Source organism: Panicum virgatum, chromosome 9K (assembly GCF_016808335.1).
Source record: "Panicum virgatum strain AP13 chromosome 9K, P.virgatum_v5, whole genome shotgun sequence".
NCBI lineage: Eukaryota > Viridiplantae > Streptophyta > Magnoliopsida > Poales > Poaceae > Panicum > Panicum virgatum.
This window is the reverse complement of record NC_053144.1, coordinates 4350848-4374528: the sequence shown is the minus strand read 5'-3', so window position 1 is coordinate 4374528 and position 23681 is coordinate 4350848. Positions and strand designations below refer to the sequence as shown.

The following is a 23681-nucleotide window of genomic DNA, read 5'->3' as shown; positions in this document are numbered from 1 at the left end:
GCCTGTTCCAGGACCAACAGCACAGACTGACTATTTTACTAACACGGGCACGAGCCCTTGTAATCTGAAATAAATTAACCTTTAACCATGAAGCTAAGTTTGTGCTAAGCAAATTACAAATCAAGAGCATTTGAAAAAACAACAACAAACAAGTCCTTGCAAACTGTGGGCTCTCTTGTGTGGTTTACCCCATCGACATCCCATCAAGCCAAAGCCCACGGCCCACATCGCGTTGCGCGTCCAGGCCCGGCACCAGCTCCGCTGACATGTGGACCACACCCGTCAGAAAAGATAGGCGAGGAGCCCGGCAAAAACCCTCGTCTCCCAGCGGCGGAGTCCCACCGCCCCCACCACCAGTCCCGAGTTCCCGCCACTCCCCTCCATTCCCCCGCCCTCCCAATCCCATCCCCAAATCTCTCTACCGCTCCACCCTCTCTAGCGGCGAGGCGAGGCGGGGAAGAAGAGGGAGCGGCGAGGATGCTGTGGGTGGACAAGTACCGCCCCAAGACCCTAGACAAGGTCACCGTCCACGACCAGGTCGCGCAGAACCTCAGGAAGCTCGTAAGCCCCCGCGATCTGCGCTTCTTCGGGTTAATCTAGGGTTTCGCCCGACGTTTTGCAGCTCTAATCATGTGTGGTTTCGTTTTGGTCAGGTGTCGGAGCAGGATTGCCCGCACTTGCTGTTCTATGGGCCGTCGGGGTCCGGGAAGAAAACCCTAATCCTGGCGCTCATCAAACAGATGTTCGGCGCCGGCTCGGAGAAGGTGCATTTTCTTAATATAAATTTATTTGGGGGGTCTCTTCTTTGTTGTTTAGATTTTTCTATGTTGAGGCCGTCGTTTGGTGTTGACATTTCCGTGTTCTGGTTGCTCGGTTGCAGGTTAAGATGGAGAACAAGACATGGAAGATCGATGTGAGTCCTAGTACCTTTCAATTGCCTAAGTTTTGTTCTTATTAATTAGCGACGCTTCAACAAATTCTGATGATGCGCTGAGGACTGCACAAAATGCTAGTGTACAAATAATAGTAATATCTCTTAGTTGAAGGTATTAGTGTCATGTAAGATGTAGATGAATCCCCTTTTATATGATTGTGATGGTCACATCACCATGATAGGAAAGTACTGCAATTCATATGTTCTTTTGGGGTTAGGCACTTAGGCTGTAGTCTGATGTGTAAAATGGTTGGTACGTCATGGTTTCAATGTGTTAGGCTTTATTGGCAAGTTGGAGTAGCTATGAATTTGTCTGGAATCTGAGTTGCTATTTCCTCTTCAGACTGGAACAAGAACACTTGAGATAGAGTTGGTGATGTTGTCGAGTGCTCATCATGTGGAAATGAACCCTAGTGATGCTGGGTTTCAGGACAGGTATGTTGTCCAGGAGGTCATCAAAGAGATGGCGAAGAATAGGCCAATCGATGCCAAAGGCAAGAGAGCATTTAAAGGTTGGTGTTCTATCATGCAATACTGTGTCTATGTTCCTCCTAGTTCTTTATTGGCTATTAAAGCATGTGCTTCTACTTTTTCTTCTTCTTGATATTCAGTGTTATTATGCATGATTTGACAAGCATGCAGTTGCCTCACATGATGCTAGTAGGTTTGCTTATTAGCCTTAAACTAATGATATTTTCATCATGATTGTAAACCTTAAGTGGCATAAGTTGGATACCTCAGACATGAGCATGCATCTTTTTTGAGGTTTAACGAATAGGTCCTATCAACAGGAACTTAACAAGTTTCATCTGAACTTGCAGTCCTTGTGTTAAATGAAGTTGACAAACTCTCACGAGAAGCCCAGCATTCCCTCCGTAGGACTATGGAGAAGTATAGCGCATCATGCAGACTGATCCTGTGCTGTAACAGCTCATCAAAAGTCACAGAGGCTGTAAGATCCCGTTGCTTAAATGTGCGAGTGAATGCTCCTAGTGAAGATCAGGTTGGTGATAGATGCTTCAAACTTTCAATTTTCATCTGATCTTACTTGTTGTATTGCCTCAGTATCTTGGCTGTTCATTGACACTACATGCCATATGGGTGTTCAAAAGCGTTGTTGACATTCCTTAATGTGCTCATCCCGCGAGCCCAAAATGTACTATGAAAATTGAAAATACTAAAGCATGAACACCTTTCTTCATTTCACAGATTATCCAAGTTCTAGAGTTCATTGGGAAGAAAGAAAACTTGCAGCTTCCAGCTGGATTTGCTGCTCGTATTGCTGCACACTCAAACCGTAATCTGAGACGGGCAATACTGTTTTTTGAGACTTGCAAAGTGCAACAGTAAGCATTTGAGCTTATTTGGTGTTCAGTTCCTCTACTGATGTGTCACATGTTTGCTTTTATACTTATTTCAATCTCTACCCCTTGCCAGCACTGACTACTATCGTTTTCTTTTCTGCTTTCAGATACCCATTTACATCAAATCAAGTCGCACCTCCTCTTGACTGGGAACAATATGTGTCTGAAATATCAACTGATATCCTGACAGAACAAAGCCCTAAAAGGTTCCATCTTCTGTTGAAAGTACTTCAGGCTTAATAATTCTTGTTGCATATTTTTATTCCTCTTCTTAAACTAATAGGATTCCCGCTGCAGTATTGCTTTAGTTTTACATTTGTACTATGATGTCATGCCTATATTTGCTGAAAATACAAGGCATGAGCACATGGCTAGAGACTTGATGCATGTTTCTCGGACATAGAAAAGCTCTAGTTTGTATTATCTTAGGTAATTTTTGTTTGGAGTTTGTGATAGATTCATATCATCAGTATCAGTGTTGAAAGTAGTGATGGGTGCCATATTGGTGGATGCTCTTATAGCTTTGATATTAGTTTGCTTTTGGGTACTGATATAGTGATACTATTTCCTGGACAACTCGTTTGATGCATCATACAAGCGGTTATAACTATCATTTTCTGGTATATAGTTTCCTTTCAAGTTCCTTAACTAACTTTCCATGCTTCCTGTCAGTGTATATTTTTCTTGCAGCCTCGAACAACTACATGGGAAGATTTTTAAATCTAATAATAATAATATCATAAATGCTGATTGCAAGCAGCTAAATATGATGTGGTTACTTGTCTATTCTATTTTATTTTTTACAATATCGAGGAAAATATAGATTTGAGAGAGTTCCCCTTTCGAACAAGTGCAATTTTTTCGTGGACATCCATTTGTTGAAATTTTGTATCACACTTAATAGTGATGTACACAAGTGCCTTATTCTTTGGTTTGACTCTGAACATTTCAGGCTATATGCTGTACGCCAGAAATTCTACGAATTACTTGTCAATTGTATCCCACCTGAAAGTATTTTGAAGGTCATTTAATGCTTCTATCACTGCTTTATTTGTTCTCCCATGCTATTTGATATCATGCATGCTGAACTTCCTTGACCACTGCAGAAGTTGTTGGCGGAATTACTTAAGAAGTTAGACGCTGATCTGAAACACGAAATCTGTCACTGGGCTGCACACTATGTGAGTAAACAATTTGGAAACAATTTCTCCCAATTGATTTAGTTCCATGACACCCTGGTTTGGCAAATAAACAGAAATTGGAGGGCATAACCTATTGAAGCTGTTTTTGATGTGGTGCTTTTGCTATCTCAGTTCTAACTTGTAGGGCCTTATGTTTGCAGGAGCACAAGATGCGCCTTGGGTCAAAAGCCATTTTTCACCTAGAAGGTACTTCTCTTGCCCCTTCTATTAAGTGCACCCTTATTCTTATGCTTATTGCTTGCATGTATATGGCCCTCACCTGTTCAGTCTTATTGGTTATCATTGTTTTTAACCCTATCTTTGGTACTTTAATATGAATATACCATGATTGAAACACAGTGAAAGCATGTTTTTTCGTGTATAAATTGGTTTAGACATGTGTAGCTCACTTAGATTGTATATATATTTTTTGTTTTATTATGTGCAAATATCTCAGATTTGCACGTATGGTCTTTTAGAGTGATGATAGCAGTATAGCAGTCATACTTATTTACAACCCTTTTGCAGCTTTCGTGGCAAAGTTCATGAGCATTTACAAGGAGTTCCTGGTGGCTTCATTTGGTTGAGCAAAATCCAAAGCGTTAGGGTTGTTTCCGACGAATTCATGAGCATTTACAAGGAGTTCCTGGTGGCTTCATTTGGTTGAGCAAAATCCAAAGCGTTAGGGTTGTTTCCGACGAAGTTGCATCATCTGGGGCCCTGTCTGCTTAGTTTGTTCGTACCAAACTATGGACGATTAGCTACATCCAGTCTGTTTAACCACCATCAATGTCATTCAGGTTCCGTGGTTACAGCTCTTCAGTATTTACTTCACGTTGAGGATGCTACGATGGCATCCGAAGTCTCATTTCACTTAGCTGCCACATGTTACTACTCAGAAGCAAAAGCCTGTTGACTGAAACAAAGAACTTACGATGGTGGCAACAAGCAAGATGCTAATTATATTATTTCAAGCGTTGTCACAAATCCCTGTCCACATTTACACTACAGCAGGTTTGATTACACAGGTCAGTAGATCACGGATTCACGGCAGTGAGCTGGTGATGCCTCATCACCAGCTCAGACCCTCGGCCTCACCCTGCGGCCGCTGGTGTCGCCACCGTCCGATAGCTGCGCCCATACACTCTGGCTTTTCCCACCGCTGCTGCACTGCTCCTCGCAACCGGCAACCGTCCGCAGTATCTCTGACTGCAGCGATGGGCAGTTGTCTTTGAGGTAATCAAATCCCTCAGTCCGGATCACAGCTGCAGATACATAAGGGCATCTGGAATGTTATACAGCTCAAATTTATTTGGGCACCACCGAGCAGCAAACGACGAAATGTGAAAATACGTACACAAATTACTAAGCAGTAAGCACTTAAAAGTTTAAGATGGAAGAACTATGATACTCATAGAAGCAAGAAATGACTGAAATCCCGATACTTCCATGACTAGTAATCCAGCAACCATAACCACCATCAGTGGCTCAGTGCCATCTCACACTTAAAAGCTATGCAGATAATAAGGCATCTTATCAATACCATATGTGCCAATTTTATAGGCATGGGAACACACTGCAGACATTTGACCTCCATGCATGCCATGCCTTGGAGCAAACTGGGAATTGTCTGACATCTAAACAAGAAAACACCTAACACGTACTCATTTTATTTATAAAATAAAAAAGCATTACAGAGCCCGTTTGTGATTATGTAAAGCTCCAAATCAAAGATCAAACTTTTTATTGAAAATGCCAATCAGGAATATATCGATGTATGATTCATGAAGGCACAAAGGTTGAAAAGATTTTTATGTGAAGTCTTATTAGTTATTACCTGAGAGATTTTCAGCAGCAAATTTCAGGCAAACAGATTTAAGCTCCATAGCATGGTGCTGATCAGCCAATGCTAAAGTAGTTGCCACAGAGTTTACAGAAATATGCTTGCACAAGTAAGACTCGCACAACAATCTTAGCCTTGGCAAATCATATTTGTCTGCTGCAGCCATTAACTTTCCAGCTAAAGTATCAAAGATGGAGCAGTCGGAGCTTGATGCAGATAACTCATCATCATTAACAAGATTGTCCCTGTAGATAAAATGAAGCACAGCCTGCAACAGAGAATATTTGCACATATGAATACAAAATCCCAAAGTTTATTCAACAATGAAATGGGATATGAGACTGCACAAAAATAGAAACATACTCTGAACACTTTAGGATCCATGTCATCAATGACGATCTCTTTGATTTCATTCCAAACATCAGCTTCATTCTTTTCTTCATCTGATTCATGATCGAAAAACTCTGACCTAAAAAAGGAAGATCGGGCAGCCAATACCAACTTGTGGGCATGAAACTCCTCTCCTGCTACTCTAAAAATAACATCTACACCTTCCTGAGTGTCCAAAAGCGTTCCAAAATGATAGCCTATGTCAGACTCTGGAACCTCTATCGAGTGTGGTCTAGAATAATCCATAGTTGATACTACAACGCCCACAGTACAATTTATCTTCAAGCAATCATCTTTAAGAAAATCTGATGTCTCAAGAGCAGTACGCCGAAAGAACCTTTTATAGCCCCTGAAAGTTGAAACCGGAATAAAGAAATAAGGGTCTTTTTTGGTAGCAAACTTGTCAAATACAGAAGGTAAAGTCAAACAACCAGATACATTTCATCAACAACTAAACAATCTGGAAGTGATATATGTGTGCATGCTATTCACAAATTAGTTGGGTACAAATGCAGCCAAAAGGGATGATCTAATATACTTGCAAGGTTGCACACCTCATCTGTGAGGGCCAATTGGTCATCATAGTCACCCTTAAGGTTCAATAACTGTGATAGATCACAAGATGAAACCCCAGAAAACCAACACAAGTTATTATAGCAGACAGGGTGTGCAGGGAAGTTCCCCCTTAATTGATCGTCGACCTCACATGTATGCATATCAGTTAATAGACACTCCACTTTAACCAAAAGTATCAGAGAAGATAAACCTTCCCACAATCCACTAACAACTATAGATGCTATAGTTTCTACCACCTTAACCAGAAGTATCAGAGAAGACAAACCTCCCCACAATTCATTATCAGATACAGACGCTATAGCCATCTTAACCAAAAGTATCAGAGAAGACAAACTTTTCCTATCAATTCATTCGCTCCAAGATATTCTTGTACGTTAACTAATGTGGAAGCTGAAACTAATTGACACATTTGGAATATTAATCAACAAATTGCAAAGCATAGAGAAACAGGCTAGGTATCTCCAATTTTGGTAAGTACCATAACTAGAAAGCTGGACCAACATTAAGTAGTAAGTACTCCATCGTAGAAAACAGAAAGTTAAATTAAATATCCACATTGGACAATATGTTCCGTAACAGACTTCTTTACAGTTAGATAACCAAGCACGCATAAATACCACTAGCATGGAGTAGAAATAATGATAGGTATATAGGAAGCACAGTCCAGATTCTTCGTGGGAAAATTTGGCACACTTTTTCTATTATTAAGACAAGAATTCAAACAAATGCCACTCCAAATGGAATTTGCTTGATGCCACATGACTAATTTTGGAATACGCGGATCAAGCGTTAAACAGTTCAATGGATTGAGCACTAGTGAATAGTTCTTAACGCAAATAGAGAAACAACTGAATAAGACTGTAATCAACAGTTTAACGCATCGCATGTCTCTGTAGGATCACAGTCGTACCACAACAGAGGAACAAGCCCACATCGCAACTGAATCACATCTAGGTACTATATAATCACCAATTCGTCTCGTAGTGTTGATTGGCAAACTCACGAGCAGTATAAAAGGCTGGGGGCAATACAACACAGAATGGAGGCTAATTAGTAATTACAGAAAGTAGCTTTCCACAAACACCAGCTGCTTTCAAATCAATCTAATTAAGAGCCCCTGTGGCCAATCTAGCCACTCAGTGTAAACCTAAGAGCTGATAACTCAACACAAGGAGGCGGCAAGAGATAGAGAAACATTATCCTAGATCATTACCACATGGATCCGCGGTACTTGAGGGTGTACGGCCCAGACTCGAGGGAGCGGTCGAAGTGGGAGTGCACCTTGTGCTTGCCCTTGCCGCTCTGGTCGAGGAGCGTGAGCTCGAAGAGCGCGCGCACGTCGGTGCCCTCGGACGCGAGGGCGATGAAGACGGAGACGTAGGCGGAGTTGTCCTCGGGATTCTTCCCATCGGGGTAGAAGTAGATCGCCCACTGGTACCCGCCCACCGTGAAGGTCTCGCTGGCGATGTGCTTCCCCACGCCCATGCCCTTGGCGAGCGAGTACCCCTGGATCACGAACCGGTGCGACCCGTTCACCGTCTGCGTCACGGACCGCGAGCTCGTCGGGGACGCCGCCATGTCCCGCGCCCGGTCGCCCGACGCCGCGGCGTGGTGCGGAGGGGAGGCCTCGCCCCCGCCGCCGGGGCCGGCGTCTTCGTCCTCCATGCTGCGGTGCGGGGTGGGGGAGCGAGAGGCTAGGGTTTGGGGTGGGGAGGCTCCTCGGCGAGGTCGGGAAGGGGACGCGACGGGTGGTGGAGTCCGGGATTGGGGATTTGGTTGGGAGTTGGGTACGCGATGATGCTGTATTGTACAGCACGGGAGAGATGAGAGGGGGGTGGAAGAGAGTTGCCAGGTTGGAGGGGCGTTGCGCTTGCAAGAGGGGGAGGTGAAAGGTGATCAAGAGCAGTTTGGAATGGTCTAGCTGTCGTGTGGCCCCACTCGTGTTTCAAATTTGACCATCAAACGCCAGAACTACTGTTAAAATTCATGTTGGCTGCTTCTAATTTCAGATTAGTTTACAGCGATTCAACGTACTGGAGTAGAGCGCACGCGAACAGAACTTGCAAGGCGTGTGGATCAGGGCCGCAGATCTTGACAATTGATTGTCACAAAATTTGTTCACACATCGTATTCAAAATCGCATATAGTAGCTGCAGCATATTCACAGGATGCCTTCAAATTATGGCTTACAGTTCGTGCAAAACCAACTTGCACGAGACGCATCGCATATTCACGGATGGGGATGGCATGTTCCTTTACAACACTTCTAATACTGATTTTGATACAAAATTGAGCTACATCATGGCCTAATTCTATCAGTGAGCACTCTGTATCTCAGAACGATGTAACAAGCCCTACACCTAGTTCCTCCGCAAGTTCATCCCACAATGGGATGAGAGTCAATACAACAAGAAACACCGAAGCTATCAAGGCTGCCCTCCTCCAGGTTCCGACATCGCTAACATCGTTCAAGCATGGTTTCTCAGGAGTTCTCTGAGACAAATCAGAAGGTTTAGATAAGTTGGTGTGTTTCTCTATACATCAATTTTGTCTTTGTGTAAACATGTATCTGAAACATCAATATGCCCCCATTCTTACCTGACATATTAGCACGTATAGGCCCCAAGTAAGAGATAATGGTCCTCCAAGCTTAAAGAAACAACAAAAAAAAAGGGCAAGGGACATCAGAGTTGGATGTAATACCACTGAGGCGCACATAAAAGTAAACCATGCTGAAGGGTCATAAAAATATAGTACTGCACATGAAGCTTGGATCAAGACAGTAAAGCATATTACCATCTTGCACAATGTGGATTCAGATGCACTAAGAAGGTTACTTAAGCAATACTTCTAAACAGTACTATTCAAACAAGACTTCCTATACAGCATAATATTTGGAAAAAAGAAACAGTAGGGATTCAGCAACCATACATATGAGTTATGCATGTAGCAGATGGATGAAAGAGCTATCAAAGAGGTCAGAAACCAAACTGGCTACGACTGCAATAGAAATTGTGAAGTGCAAGATGGACCGACTTACCACTCCTAGTCCAAGCAATGAGTATGTTGTGAGGCCAAATCCAAACAAAGCCTCCTTGCCGAAAGCCCCCTGTTGAATATATGAGTGGACTTAACACACCATTTGATGAAGCAGCTCAATATTTTGCTGCTTAATATTCATGGAGTTCTGTACAAGCCACAGCTAGGGACAAAGAGTTCAATGAAGGCTGCTGCCTACAGAGCTTGAACAACACCTACTGCAAAAACTTCATGCTCACATCAAATATATTTTTGGAAGGAACAGTTTGATGAGATTTTGGCTGCACATTTGTTTTCGTGACACTGCAATCCAAATAACTACTAGAGACTATCATGACAGATAGCATGTCATGGCAGAGTTGAACATGAAAAGCATCTGCAATACCCTAACATAGCTGCACTAACGAGCTTTTGAGTACACAAGCAACTAAGTACTAAATGTAATTGTGACAGCATACACTTATAATTAGACATCAGTCTACAGTTGTTCGGTTTTGTTATGAAATTCCAAGCCGCATTATTTACTATTTAGAAATTTATTATCACAAGTTGAAGAAAAGCCTGTTCAGACAACAGTGTTAGGCATAGGAAACGCAACTGATGAGCTGAGTGAGGACCATCTCAACATCTTGTACAGTGTGGTCATCGGACTTAATTTAATCAAAATTTACAGGAATGTTTACCTGTAATGCTCTTCCACCATCAAGACATCCAACAGGAAGCATATTAAAGGCAGTAGTAGTTAAACCACACCTAAAAAAATCGCAACAACAATAAGAAAAGTAACACTTCTTTGGCTGCAGGAGTTCGGTTGTTTAGTGAACTCACCAGCCTGCAATCACAAGAGGATGGATCGAAACCGTGGCAGCATGCATAGCTCTGTAAGTAGATATAAGTTCATTAGAAACAAAAATTGCTGTCCGGCCTTTGTTAAAACAGAATCAACAAGGTAGATTATTTCAAATCACACCACCACAGATCATGGTCAGACTAATGTTCTCAGAAATTGCACTAAAGGAATTGTGCTAGAACAAGTGCCATTTTTATGTAAATTGGTGGAGCGCATACATATAATCCACAATGATGGTCTATTAGGACCCCATCACACAATTCAAAAGATATGTACAGGTTGGTGGCTGATTGATTTCCTCTTGGACTGATCTAGTGTGAGAGCGAGATAAAGGAAATTGGTGAGACTTTCCATGTGTTCTGAAATGGCACCTATAGGTCCCAATAACAAGTGATTCATGGAAAATCTGGAGGCATGACAGACAGAACTGGGGAAAACCAAAACCTAATGACTAGCTTAGATTGAAAATGAATGAATTCAAAATGTCAAGTACTAGATACCTGTATCCAAGTGTTGCTCTGCTAATAAGCCCAAGCAGCAAGGAACCCTGGAATAACTGGCTAGGTACTTCAACTAAATCATTTGCCCCAACAGGATTTGAAGAGAGTAGCAAGCCTACAAAGAACATTGAAAAGGAAAGTGCAGCTCCAGCCACAGGACCAGCCATTGATATGTCGAACATTGTCTTCTTATCTGGCAGAATGGATTTGAACTACAGGAGTAATAATAAAAATAAGAAAATATCCACGAAAATGGTATGCATTAGGTATCAGTCATCTGTCCAATGCACACTCAAACTGGAATAGATTGTGCCAAAAAAGATTGATCAAGAAAACATTAAAATATACTGCCTTATCAAAGATATTGACTATCACACTAATATGGCATGCAACTGATCAATATCTACATGTACAACTCCTAGAAACTCGAGTTGATATTATATCCTTTTAGAATACTAACCTGAGTAATTGCACCAAAAGTTCCGAGCGTGAAGTTTGGAATGAAGAAAGGAATGCTCAGTTTCACATTTTTTGGAAATGCTGCTAAAAAGTGCCCAATTTCCTGCATACATAATGGTGAAATATTAGGTAGAGTTAATACAATCACCAAAAGAAGAGGTTACATGAAAAAGCAGTTCTAACACCATGTGCATTATCATAAGATTAAAGGATCCCCAGGCCAAAGTTCAATTATTCACACATTGGTTATTGATTTGATAGTTTGCTTCACATTATCATCTGTAAGACCAAGCAATATAATGTTGAATCAGTTTGAGCTTTAAATAAATAATTCTATGCAAGAATGCTTTCAACTTTGGAACTAGTTGGACAATAATTCTAAATAAAGGCAATTCATTAATCCAAGACAACTCCAAAAGATTTTTAATTGGCAAATTGGAGCACATAAGGTTAAGGTATATCGAACTGACCTAAAAGGTAAAATGTAATATATTGTTCAGATAACTTCTTTACACATTATAGAAAGAACTAATAAACAAATAAAAACTAATGGACAAACAGATGCTCAACATATTTAGTGCATAAATTACATGAAATATTTGGATAGCCAAGACGCCATAAGCCACTGGCAAAGCCGATTCCACAAATGGGAGTAAAAGCTGCATATCGGGAGGGGGTCCGGTAGCATTTGGATCAGTAAAATATGAAACTATTTCTGGTGGAAGACTGCTAATCTGCATAAGATTAAAGTCCATAAGCAACTTGAGATTGACTTGGGATTATCATATAGCAAAATATAACAGATGAAGAGTAAGATAAACATACCTTTGATGCGATTCCTAGCTCAACACAGGAGAACATAGTGAGAAGGAAGAGTAATAATGAAATGACGTATTGCCATAGGGTAGTTGGTCCAGGCTCAGAAACTTCCTTCCTAAGCAAACCAAAACTAACACGCGGTCCCCCACGTGGGTCATCCCCTTCTGAATTGGGTTCCTCCACCATAAAAAGATTGTATTTGTCACCAGTAAGTTCACGTAGTTGTCGTTGAAGTTTTGCAAAGATTTCCTCCCTTTTCCCACGGAGATTCCCAATGAAAAGAACTCCTTCACCAAGATCACCAAAAGGTTCTTCTTTTGTCAACCAGAATGTTGTGTAGCCAAAGAGATTTTCCTTGATTGCCTTGACATCAGCTGGGTCAACCTTTTCCGGGCCCAGAAGTTCCAACAGTTTAACTGTATCAATATTATCAACACTAAAACTCAACAGTGATGGCTCGCTTGATACACCAGGAGTCTGATCAAAGTAAAATGTAGCAGAACATGTTTAAGAAAAAGAAGTATCCAGGTGCATAATATTACTATCTACGAATTATAAGAAAAGTGTCATATATGACAAAACCAAAGAGAAAAAGAACTAACCCAATCATGGTTTTCAAAAAGCAAATAGAAAAAAAATGGGGTTTCCATGTCAAGGAAAGTAGGAAACAAGTTGAAGATTTGTGACAAAATGAATGGTACATCTGAGCTACCACTGGATTAACTCAAAGGATCTTTTCAAAAAAAGGATTAACTCAAAAGACACATAAAACACTGATACTCGTTGAACCATACAGCAAACAACGCATAAAACACAGCTACACTCTTATGGTACGATCATTGTCAGATAGCAGAGCACTGCTGAGATTCAATGTTTGGGTGCAATTTCATCCACCAACTTGACATGAATAGTTTTCAACAGATATGCACTGCAGTATTGTGACATCAACCACCAGAGCCAGCACATTGTGGTTCCTTCCCACTCAGTTAACTGTTGTCACAACTAAATGAACATTCCATATCAAATGAAGACACTATCTGACTGACCCCCAAGGAACCATTAAACTCTTGCAGCATACCAGGGTCCAAACTTCTCTCATGACCAACACCCCTCTGCGCACCTAGCGACTCGTTTGAGTTAAACTCATAGTTACCTTTTCTGGAATGCCACACATTATATGCTAGCACTATTATTTTCTCCAAGTTTGTACAAATAGACAACTAATGAGCCACTGGAACACACAGTATACGTTTGAAAATTAACAATGAGAAGATTACAAATGGTAGTTAGCCCCACATCTCTAACAGTATGAAATCATCCCATTCCACAAAACTACAAAAGTTCTGGCCAGTAAATTGGCAAAGATATACCACTGAGGCACTGAGGTCAACACAATGCCAAACCCACACGAAACTCTGCACCAATTAGAAGGCGTCCGACGGCCAGATAACCCACCGCCCACAGCTAGCTCTCTCATTCCACTACCCCATCGAAATGCCTAACACCCCCGACTTTAAAAAACAAAAAACAAATCACAAAGCAACCCTCAAGTGTTCCTTCATTGCATTTCAAAAGGTTGATCGCGAGTGCATTTGAGAATAGTATGCCGAAATACACCGTAGCACCTTACCCCGGCCGACGAGGACGACGAAGAGAAGCTCCCCGACCGGCTCCGCTCGGACCCCAGCTCCTCCCCTGGGGCCGCGGCTGCCGAGGCCTCTTCTTCGCCCCGCTTCTCTCCCTCCTCCCCGCCGCCCCCGTCGGAGGAGTAGCACCGGAGCCGTTCGCACCGCCTCCCGGCCCTCCACCCCGCCGCCAGCCTCCATCCCAGGCACACGCCTCTCGAGCAGCCTGGGGCGGAGCTGGCGACGGAGGCCCGGGGACTGGGGAGGCGGGGGCGGGAGGCGGTTAGGTGAACGAGCGGAGAGCTCGCGAGCGCGGCGGCCATCCCCAGCCTGGCGTGCGGCGCCGAGTTCGCCGGTGCGGTGGTCGAAGTCTGGAGCGGGAGAGAGGGAAGGGTGGGGACTTGAGCCTGGAAGGGGGGTGTGGGGGTGGATAGGGTGCGCGATGCGGAGGAGAGCCCGAGCGGTGCTGGATTTGGTTTGGACCGACGTGGCAGCGAGTTTGGCGGCGACGCTTATATTCCAGGGTAAAGTCCAACGAAGAAATATCCGTGAAAATATTTTTCAAAAAAGAAATATCCGTGAAAAATCCTCTCAGTTTCACGCTGGCTGTCCCATGGTTGGGTCGCAGTTTGGGCAATTGGGCTTGGGTTTAGATCGGCTGGAACAAAACCACCGATCCAAATATTTGAACGGAATTTTTTTATAAATAAGAAAGGGAATCGAATTTAGAGAAACGAGCATCTCTAGATCGGTGCGTTATATTATGAACGAACAAAATAAATCGAGAAACACTCAAGATGCCCACTAGCTAGGTAAAAGAAAGAAGAAACGTTCACAACGGGATAAATTCACAGAAAAGCGAATCGGATGGAGTTTTCTTTTTAATTTGAACATGTCGGCACGAGTGACGAATCAGGTCATAAATAAACATATCCCACGGCCAGGACTAGAAGCCGAAGGAAAGAAATTGCGGAGATTTTTTTTAATTACACAGTACAATTCTGACACTCATAATCTACGCACACTCACACCCCTATAAACACACGTACGCGAACCTTACTCTTATTATGAGCATTTTCAAAGACTGAGCCGGCAAATCCTCGAGATTGCCGAAGTCACCACAGACGCCTCGCTGTCGACGGGAACGTCGTTTTTCACTGAATGCACAACACCATTAAATCCCAGAATATTCGCTTCCATAAAAAGTCGAACCCAGTACTCCAGATGCTCTATCGATACTCTTGTAACCACTAGCCTACAAAATACTCATGAATGAGACGCCGTGGCCCAGCTGCGGCTTGCGGGCTCCACCAGCGGTCCAAAATCGCGGAATTGGAGCCCACATCGGCCCGGCCGGCCCACACTGACGCGTGGGCCCAGGTAACCTACTTTTCCTGCGTGGCCCACGGGCATCGTCAGCACGTCTCGCGTCCGAATAAAGCGGGCATTGGCACGGAGCATACTCCCTCCGTTTCAAATTATAAGTCATTTTAAACATTTTTATTTTTTTAAAATTTAATCAAATTTATATAATAAAATAATAGCATTTATGATATTAATTAAGTATCATTAGATTCTTTGTTAGCTATATTTTCATAGTGCACCTATTTGATGTCATAAATTTTTATATTTTTCTTTATAATTTTGGTCAAATTTTGAGATGGTTTGACTCTCCAAGATTCTTATAATGACTTGTCTCAACTTTCTTCGGCTTGACTTGTCTCGACTTGTCTCGACTTTCTTCGGCTTATTTCCTCTCACAGAATACTATTCATTCTTCCAATCCTATACTATTCATACGGTCCGCCGAACGGGCTCTTATTATAATTTGGAACGGAGGGAGTACCCTGCAACCCGCTTTGTTTCTTCTGCCACTGACATCTAGTCCCACATACGGCGGGTCCCGCGGTCAGAGGCGAGCGGGGACGCTCGGGCAGGCACTCCCGCACTAGGTCCGTGAGCGTCGCGCCGAGCCAGGTCGGCCAGCGGATAGACACCTCTTCCCAACGGGAGGGCCCACATCGTCAGTGACTCCGGAGGCGATCCGCGCGTGTGGGTAACGCGAGCTCCCGGGGGAAGGGGACGACACGTCACGCCGCTCGCCCCCCGCGTCGGCTCCTTTTCGCACCCGCCCCCTCCCCACCCGCCCACTTGCCTTCTCGCTCCGAAGCGGCGAAGCTTCTCCTCTCGCGTCTGGCACCGGGAGGAGACCCGGCGAGCGCTGCGGTGCCGGGGGCCCGGCGAGGGATCGGGGCCTGACCGCCTGAGCCAAGGGTTTGGGAGGCGGAGATGTCGACGCCGGCGAGGAAGCGGCTGATGCGGGACTTCAAGCGGCTGCAGCAGGACCCGCCCGCCGGCATCAGCGGCGCGCCGCACGACAACAACATCATGCTCTGGAACGCCGTCATATTCGGGTAAGTTAACCAAGCCGTCTTTTTTTCCTGTGATTTTCGGTTAACTGGCTCAGGATCTAGTGAGGCTGTGCTTCGTTTGGTGGGCTGTTGTGCTAATTGTGCGTGTTCTTGGTGTTTGTCTTTCGGTTCTGCAGGCCGGATGACACGCCGTGGGATGGAGGTGAGCTCATCTGATTTAGTTTGCTTCGATCTGTAGTCGCTCGATAGCTAGAGTTTGCACTTTTGGTACTGCCCAATTTCGTTACTTGGTGATTCGTTGACTGAAATTCTACCTCATGCCGATATTTATCCAGTAATTGTGCGCTGTAGGTTCCATCTTTCTCGTTTCATTGGCATCTCAAAGTGTAGATGCAACGAAATGCGAATATTCACCCTTGCGAGCTTAAGAGCAAGCTGCTTACCTTGGCGCCCTGTTTCATTTTCATGCTTTCCTGATGTTGGAAACTTACAGCTGTGTCATCTCTTTTGTGTGCTCTTTACCAAAAATTAAAGACCTCGTTCTGTCATGCGTCTGTATTGTTCTTTAATGCTAAGAGCTGTCACAAGCTGGCAGAAGGGAAGGTGTGTCTGATTAGCTTGAAGATTATTTAGTCAACTCTGCATATGTGCATTTTGGCCAATCATATTGGTACATCTCTATCCTTCATTATAGAGCAAATAAAAGAACAAGCTTCATATCACTTGGGATTATAACTTGAGGAACTGAACTATTGACTTTCACAAGAGCTAATGAGAGCGACTTTAGCCTGCACCCTGCATCCCTGCACCTGTTGCAAAACATTTATAGCTGAGTATTGAAGTTGGACTAGAAAATGGTTGGTTCAACTCAAGAGAGTTATTTCCTAGCATTTCAGAAACAACTTCAGAAGTAAAGTAAGAGAAACACTTTGTTATTTGTGCTTGATAAATACATGACAATCTTTTGTCAGGAGTACTTTTGTGTTGCGACATAACACCATATGATACATCAGAGCAGGGGACCCCTCCCCAGTGGAAGCCGCTATGTTGCTAAAAATGCCATTGGCCGCATAATTACTTAATAATTAATTTGGGACAACTCATTGGTAACTGTAAATTGTTTCTGTTTGGAACTATTTAAGATAACATCTGGCAAACATTAAGCTTCGCACTTGCACTCTGTTGCCTGAAAGTCTAATGTGATTAGGAATTTAGGATCATCGATTACAGCATCTTTCAATGTGTACCTTGTTTTTGGTTTGTTAAGAAGCAATCGACTAAGATCAGTCCTTGGGACTTTCCATGGGAACATGTTCCGTGTTATGTCTTTTTTACGAAGCGGAACAATCTGGCTGTGTTATAATTTTAATTGGAAATTCACTAAACATCTGATTATTTATTGTAGGAACGTTTAAGTTGACACTACAATTTACAGAAGATTACCCCAACAAGCCACCAACTGTTCGGTTTGTTTCGAGGATGTTTCACCCAAACAGTATGACTTTATATATTTTGTTCATCCATATTGTTGTCTTCAAAAATAAAAAAATTATCCTCAGGTATTAAAGCCTTAATATATACACAACAAGTGGTTTAATGCCATCATTTGTTTTCCAGTCTACGCAGATGGAAGCATCTGCTTGGACATCCTACAAAACCAGTGGAGCCCTATATATGATGTTGCAGCAATATTGACCTCTATTCAGGCATCATTTATTTTCTCTCTCAACCTATCAGAGTCGAATTCTTTCATTTTGTTCTACCACTGCGATGTCTGTTGTGTTCCAGTGATTGATTGTACTACTTGTTATTGCCAGTAGAATGCTCACACGATAGGTACTTAATTCATACTGTTATCATCTCAATACATCCCTATGAAACCCTAACAACAATATGGTTTGTTTCGAGGATGTTTCATAAATTCTGTTCATCTCAATAAACCCTAAACCCTTTCATCCATATTTTGTTGGAAGTTGAGATTGTTGACCGAACCACCTGTCAGACAGTTCCACATGGGCAATATGCCACCAATAGGCAGTTAGCAATGGAAATGCTTATTGTATCATCGAAGTAGTCTTCTATGCATTCCGTGTCTGTTATCTTAATTTATATTGGTCCCACTTCTAAAAAGTGGTCTTGGGGCATGGGTGATGCCTTACTAAACGTATCAAAATACCATACTTATTTCCATATGCTGTGCTTCCCTTTGCAGTCCCTGCTGTGTGACCCAAACCCAAATTCCCCTGCGAACTCTGAAGCAGCCAGAATGTTCAGTGAGAACAAACGTGAGTACAACCGCAAAGTTCGCGAGGTTGTGGAACAGAGCTGGACAGCCGACTAAGTTTCTATCCGCTTCACCAGATGGTGCAATAAGCATCTGCATTTCATACTCCGCCGGTCTGTATTGTCCACTTAACCGTTAAAAATCCTCGGTGGCTGTTGTGTCCTTGTGGTTCAGTCCCTTGTTTGTTGTACTGCTGCCTGCTGCTTTCCCTGATGTGGTGCTGAACGGTCTCATGAACTTGGGTATTTGCATATGCAAAAGCTATAGGTATGCCAAGTTGTTACACAATGATTAGCGAAATTGAGAACGCGCAAGGCAATGCCCGCTACATCATTAATAAGAGAACTCTACCCAGCGACAGGTATAATCATTACTTGTACTCCCGTATAGGCAACGCTCAACAAAAGGCACATCATTATTTTTATTCTAAATAGCAAAACAATAAAGAAAACAGAAGAAGAAGAAAGATTTATACACTGATCATCTGCTCAAGTTCAGCCGAGATGACCTGGTGACCCTGGACGAAGAGGACACCGGGCTCCCGCCGCCGCTGCTCCAGGCTTCCACCTCCCAGTCGTCCTGCACCTGGGCAGCGAACTGCAGGTTCCAGATCACGTCCTCCACAGAAGGCCGCTGTGCTGGCTCCTTGGCCAGGCACCTCTGGCAGATCTCCATTACCGTCCTCAGTGACTCGTCTGAGCAACCCTTGCTCACCGATGGGTCCGCAAAGCTCCTCCTCCTGACCCGGTCCTCGTCGGCGATCGCCCAGGCAAGCTGCAACACATTGAGGTTCATTCAGGTGATCACAAGTTAGGATAGTCAGAAAAGAGATAAGTGATGACACACACCAGTTCTTTCAGTATATCCACCTCATACATGGATGTGATGGTCTTCCCGGACACAACCTCAAGTAGGATCACCCCAAAATCGAAGATGTCGGCCTTATCGCTGTACATCGGACTGCAAAAAGAAAATGGTGTGATTTACCACATTGTTTGAAACTACCGGGTCGTGTTGGATGCTATTCTGCTTGAGTACCTGTCGGTTTGGAACTTGTTTCCAGCTCCTCCCTTCTTGGATTGACAGAAAAACAAAGCAATGATCTTGTTAGTCAGTATCAGATACCCAAAAAGTTGCTAGAAGTAGCTTGATGTCAAAGCGTTTTGCTTGTCTACCTCAGATTTCATGGTCTCTGCTAGGATTGGTATATTGTAGCTGCCGATTTTGGCAACATGATTCTGATCTAGAAGAATATTGATGATCCTCAGATCATTTCCAACTATACCAGGTATGATCCCTCCGTGCAAGAACTGAATACCCTTGGCAATACCGATGGCAGCTGATATCCTTTGTGACCAAGTAAGCTTGCATCCTTCAGTTCCTTCTGGTGAAATTCAGTTCAGAAAGAACTACACATTCAGTGCCTGCATTGTCAGAGTAAATGAAACCAATGCAAGAGGTGGAAAAACTTACGTGAGATCCTGCTCCTAAGGTTCCCATTTTGCACGTACTCGAACACAATGTACAGCTGGGTCACAGTGGAATCATCAATATCATACTCAAAGCAGTGTCCTAGAGCGCTGACCAAGTTTTGATGCCTGAGCCTAGAGATGGTATCAATGTGACGGTTTAAGCTTTGGGTAGTCTGGCTCCTCTTGATCTTCAGGGTCCTGATCGTCACTGGGGTGCCATTGCCTAACCTTCCTCGGTACATCTGAAAGTAAAGCAAGATGCATTTATACAAATGTGCTTCCATGGTATTCCAAATCAAACATGATGATCTCGTATTCGCGTAAGCTGATAGACAGTATTCGAACAGGGAGAGAGTAAACTGCACATATCAGATGTTCCGATTCTTAGCTGACAGTGAATCGAGCAACACATCATACCTCGCCAAGAGAGTCTTGTCCCAGTAAGTAAGAGTTTTCAAAGTTGTTAGTTGCAGCTTCAAGCTCCACCAAAGAAAACGATCTGTATGATGGGATCCCCAGAGCTCCTAGCTTCACCGTCTGCGATATGTATCCTTTTTATTTCAAATCCCCAGAGAAAAAACTGAAGTTAGTGATTTCAACAGAATGAAATGTTAAAGAAGCAATTCTATGCCAGCAGAGCTTGAGATCATACGTGCATCAGCGAGCAGCTTGGAAGGGTAGCCAGTCGAAGAACTTTCTTCCTCTGAAGTTGCCAGAGTCCTTGCCTTCGAACCTTTCATGGCTGCTGCCTTCCTCACGCCGAGGAAGACAATGAAACCGACAACTGAAACGGCGACAAGGACCGCCATCACAATGCCGGCCACGAGGCCTGCGTGCCTGGCAATGCTCTTCTTCTCCTTGCCGGGCACTATGCCCACGGCCAGGGCTTGGTTCTGACAGAACGGCGAGGGGCGTTGTGAACCATCACCATCGTCCAAGCAGTTGGTCGAGTCGAGCACCACCACGCCCGGCTTCCTGTCCGGTGATCTCAAGCAGGATGGCACGCTTCCCATGAGGAGATTCAACGACAGGTCGACGAACTGGAGGTTGTCGCCGCACGGCGTCTTGTCGGACAGCGTGCCGGTGAACCTGTTCCCGGCGATGCTGAGGAAACGGATGGACGGTAGGGACAGCAGCGCCGCCGTGAACGGACCCACGAACCGGTTCCAGGACACGTCCAGCCGCTCCAGCAGGTAGAAGGAGCCCAGCGCTTCCGGGAGGCCGCCGCCGAACCTGTTCCGGCTCAGCACCACGGTGGCCACCTTTCTCCCGAGCTTGGGGAATGCTGGCCCGAGAGAGTTGCCGCCGGCGTCGATCACCTGGAGGTTGGTCAGGCGGCTCATGTCCGGCAGGTTCCCGGACAGGTTGTTGGACGCGAGCACGAGCGACCTCAGCGCCGGCATGCGCCCGACGGACTCCGGCACGGCGCCTCGGAACGTGTTGTTCCGCAGGCTCAGCACGGCCAGCGCCGGCAGCTCGCCGATCCACGCCGGCAGCTCGCCGCCCAGTAGGTTGTCATCGAGGACCAGCGTCTGGAGGCCGGCGAGCCGCGACATGCCCCTCGGGATGTCGCCGTAGAGGAAGTTCCCGCTGACATTGACGATCTCCAGCGCGGCCAGCCGGCCGAGCTTCCCTGGCAGGGGACCCCAGAGGCCGATGCTGGACAGCGTGAGCACCTTGAGGTCGGGGAGCCTGGACAGCGTCGTGACCAATGCGCCGACGGAGAAGTTCCTGGGCAGCGGCGGGGAGCCCGGGGCGCCGGCGATGTGGAGCTGCGTCACGGTGTCGCCGTAGCACAAGACGGCGGCCGAGCCCGTAGGGCCCATGAAGCCGCCGACGCCGCCGCAGAAGTCGGTGCTGTGGCGCCAGTGGCTGAGCATCGGAGGGTCGTTCAGGAGCTGCTGGATCTTGATCAGAGTCCATACCTGCGAAGGCTGGAGCTGTGTGGTCTCCGGGAGCAACGCAAGAAACACCGAGAAGAAGATAAGCAGGAGATGCCCCGGCCTCGCCATTGGAGACGATTCCACGACACTGTGTGGTTACTGCTTCACTCTGCTCTTTGCCTAATCGTGGATCGGTTTCTCCTTCTGACCAAGAACAGTAACAGCATCAGTAGAATAATGAATAGCCAGAAGTGGGTAAATAGGTGGAGAAAACATCATCAGGAAGCAAAAGTGCAAAACTAACGAGCTCATCTCCCCCTTGATCAGTAGCAGTAGAGATGTGGCAATAATAAAGTTCAGACTTCAGAGGTTTAAAGGTAAGGATGCAAAAGAAAAAGAAGGGTTGAGCAAAGCTGCTTGGAAGTCGAGACAGCTATCGGACACCAGAAACAGTGAGCAGAGTGTAGTCCAAATTTCTAAGGAGGACCTTGGGCACCTGGCTGGCAAGTAAACTAGCACTAGCAGTTCCTCAAAGCACTGAAAGAGAAACCAGTGAGCCCTGCTGCTACCCGTTGCAAGAATCCCACAGAATGAATACTCGCTACCACATGGCGCCGAGATTACTACTAGCGCTTCACAAGAAACCCGTGAGCGAACTGAATATCACCTTGCAGCGGCCGAAGCAGCAATGAAGGGGCCAGGAAAACCTTCTTCAGAGCTCAGATCAATGGTGAAGGCAGCAGAACAGCGGATGGATAAGCAGTAGGAGGGAGCTTCGTGTTTCTTGCGGTCTATGGCCGCTTGCCGGTGTTCTGTGGTATTGCACCGCTCGGAGCTCACTCAAGGAGTGTCACCAAGTACTAGTAGTGCGGCAGCCTTGTGCATCACGGATTCACGGGGGTGGCAGAGGAAAGAGGAGACTGGAGCAACGGACAGGTGGTGTCTCCAAAGGTTGAGCTGGACATGGGGGAGCAGCAACAGGCAACGGACAAGGGATCCAGTATTGCTAGTGCTTTCTCTCCACAGGCCACAGACAGAGAGATACACTATCACTCTCTTTATATTTGCAAATAAAATAAATAATAAAGTCCAATCAGATGGTGTGATGCTTCACTGCTTTCTTGGGATTAGATTCATCATCTTTCGTAATCTGTGCTTGTTCAATTATAGGCAGTAGGATACAGTGCTGCTTTAGTGGTTCCGAGTATATATGTTATTTTTTCTTGTAAACTTTTGTGAAGGCAGAACATTGTAGAGTTTTTTTTAGTTAGTCTGGCAAGCTTTTCACTTTGACAGGTGATGTTCGCCTGTTTGGCTTTGCCATGCTCAGGGCCGTGTTTGGTTAGCCGTCAAATTAAAATTACACAAAAAGACGAATGTCCGCATAGAGTACTAAATGAAGTCTATTTGTAAAATTTTTTGAAGGATGGGTGTAACTTTTCGAGATGAATCTAATGACGGTAATTAATTGAAGGCCTCATTAGATTCGTCTCGCGATTTACACAGGGGTGTGAAGGTGGTTTTGTAATTAGACTTTATTTAATACTCTAAATTAGTGATCAAACGTAAAAAAAAATCCATGAAATCCTAACCAAACACGGCCCAGGATTACAATGATCTATCCGTTAAAACCAAAGAAAAACCTATAGATTCCGTGCAATGATCAGTCTCGCAAACGTCTTCCTTTTAAGCCGGGGGGGGGGGGGGGGGGATCTGTGCAGGAGGGGGAGTCCTGAAGAACGGTAGGAGTAGGACTTGTAGCCCAGACGTTACGACCGACATGGTGCCATTATTGCACGGTAAGCCACCATGCTTTCCTCAGCTAGATCATGAGCTGATGAGCACGCCCTTTATTTTCTTTTCCTCGTGCTTTTTCCATCTTTTCTTCGATTTCCTCGGCACTTCTACCCCAGGAGCTGCCGACCTGATGCTGCTTTGCCTAAAGCGACGGGCGAGGGGCCAAGACCAAAAGCGCCGCCTGCATTCATGCCCCTGCGAGGATGCAGGGGAGAAGCCTTCCCCTGAACACACACACACTGACTGCACAGGTAATCTGCAGCTGCACTGGAAACATTTTCATCCGTGCAAAA

The 23681-nt window shown here is 44.7% G+C and overlaps 5 protein-coding genes across 9 annotated transcripts; 2 read left to right on the top strand and 3 right to left on the bottom strand.

The window, feature by feature from the left end:
• Positions 1–317: 317 nt before the first annotated feature.
• On the top strand, positions 318–4347 carry LOC120649500 (replication factor C subunit 5-like). Its single transcript, XM_039926312.1, has 11 exons — positions 318–561; positions 654–764; positions 881–913; positions 1278–1446; positions 1756–1937; positions 2144–2280; positions 2406–2504; positions 3251–3320; positions 3405–3479; positions 3641–3686; positions 4008–4347. The coding sequence occupies exons 1-11, from the start codon at positions 478–480 to the stop codon at positions 4064–4066; spliced, it is 1065 nt and encodes a 354-aa protein (XP_039782246.1). The 5' UTR covers positions 318–477; the 3' UTR covers positions 4067–4347.
• A 68-nt stretch (positions 4348–4415) lies between these two features.
• Positions 4416–8155, bottom strand: LOC120649499 (BTB/POZ and MATH domain-containing protein 5-like). 2 transcript variants are annotated; one of them, XM_039926310.1, is made up of 4 exons: positions 7502–8155; positions 5686–6061; positions 5317–5590; positions 4416–4744 (listed from the first exon to the last, which is right to left on the bottom strand). In XM_039926310.1, the coding sequence occupies exons 1-4, from the start codon at positions 7951–7953 to the stop codon at positions 4560–4562; spliced, it is 1287 nt and encodes a 428-aa protein (XP_039782244.1). In that variant the 5' UTR covers positions 7954–8155; the 3' UTR covers positions 4416–4559. The 2 variants fall into 2 exon arrangements, with proteins under 2 accessions (XP_039782244.1, XP_039782245.1); XM_039926311.1 differs by having other exon boundaries at positions 4416–4764; positions 7502–8143.
• Positions 8156–8390: 235 nt separating this feature from the next.
• Positions 8391–14015, bottom strand: LOC120649498 (probable zinc metalloprotease EGY1, chloroplastic). Its single transcript, XM_039926309.1, has 10 exons — positions 13586–14015; positions 11962–12432; positions 11727–11870; positions 11138–11239; positions 10678–10889; positions 10156–10206; positions 10011–10080; positions 9329–9397; positions 8887–8937; positions 8391–8781 (listed from the first exon to the last, which is right to left on the bottom strand). Exons 1-10 carry the CDS (start codon positions 13901–13903, stop codon positions 8623–8625), a joined length of 1647 nt encoding a protein of 548 aa, XP_039782243.1. The 5' UTR covers positions 13904–14015; the 3' UTR covers positions 8391–8622.
• A 1657-nt stretch (positions 14016–15672) lies between these two features.
• On the top strand, positions 15673–18536 carry LOC120649497 (ubiquitin-conjugating enzyme E2 2). The gene is made up of 5 exons (XM_039926308.1): positions 15673–15994; positions 16129–16154; positions 17358–17447; positions 17570–17658; positions 18165–18536. The coding sequence occupies exons 1-5, from the start codon at positions 15870–15872 to the stop codon at positions 18291–18293; spliced, it is 459 nt and encodes a 152-aa protein (XP_039782242.1). The 5' UTR covers positions 15673–15869; the 3' UTR covers positions 18294–18536.
• Positions 18537–22626, bottom strand: LOC120649496 (probable inactive leucine-rich repeat receptor-like protein kinase At3g03770). 4 transcript variants are annotated; one of them, XM_039926303.1, is made up of 8 exons: positions 22259–22626; positions 20361–21795; positions 20126–20259; positions 19710–19950; positions 19412–19620; positions 19275–19309; positions 19085–19196; positions 18537–19010 (listed from the first exon to the last, which is right to left on the bottom strand). In XM_039926303.1, exons 2-8 carry the CDS (start codon positions 21718–21720, stop codon positions 18717–18719), a joined length of 2385 nt encoding a protein of 794 aa, XP_039782237.1. In that variant the 5' UTR covers positions 21721–21795; positions 22259–22626; the 3' UTR covers positions 18537–18716. The 4 variants fall into 4 exon arrangements, with proteins under 4 accessions (XP_039782237.1, XP_039782240.1, XP_039782239.1 ...); XM_039926306.1 differs by having other exon boundaries at positions 19275–19306; positions 22259–22625; XM_039926305.1 differs by having other exon boundaries at positions 18597–19010; positions 20361–21792.
• Positions 22627–23681: the final 1055 nt, after the last annotated feature.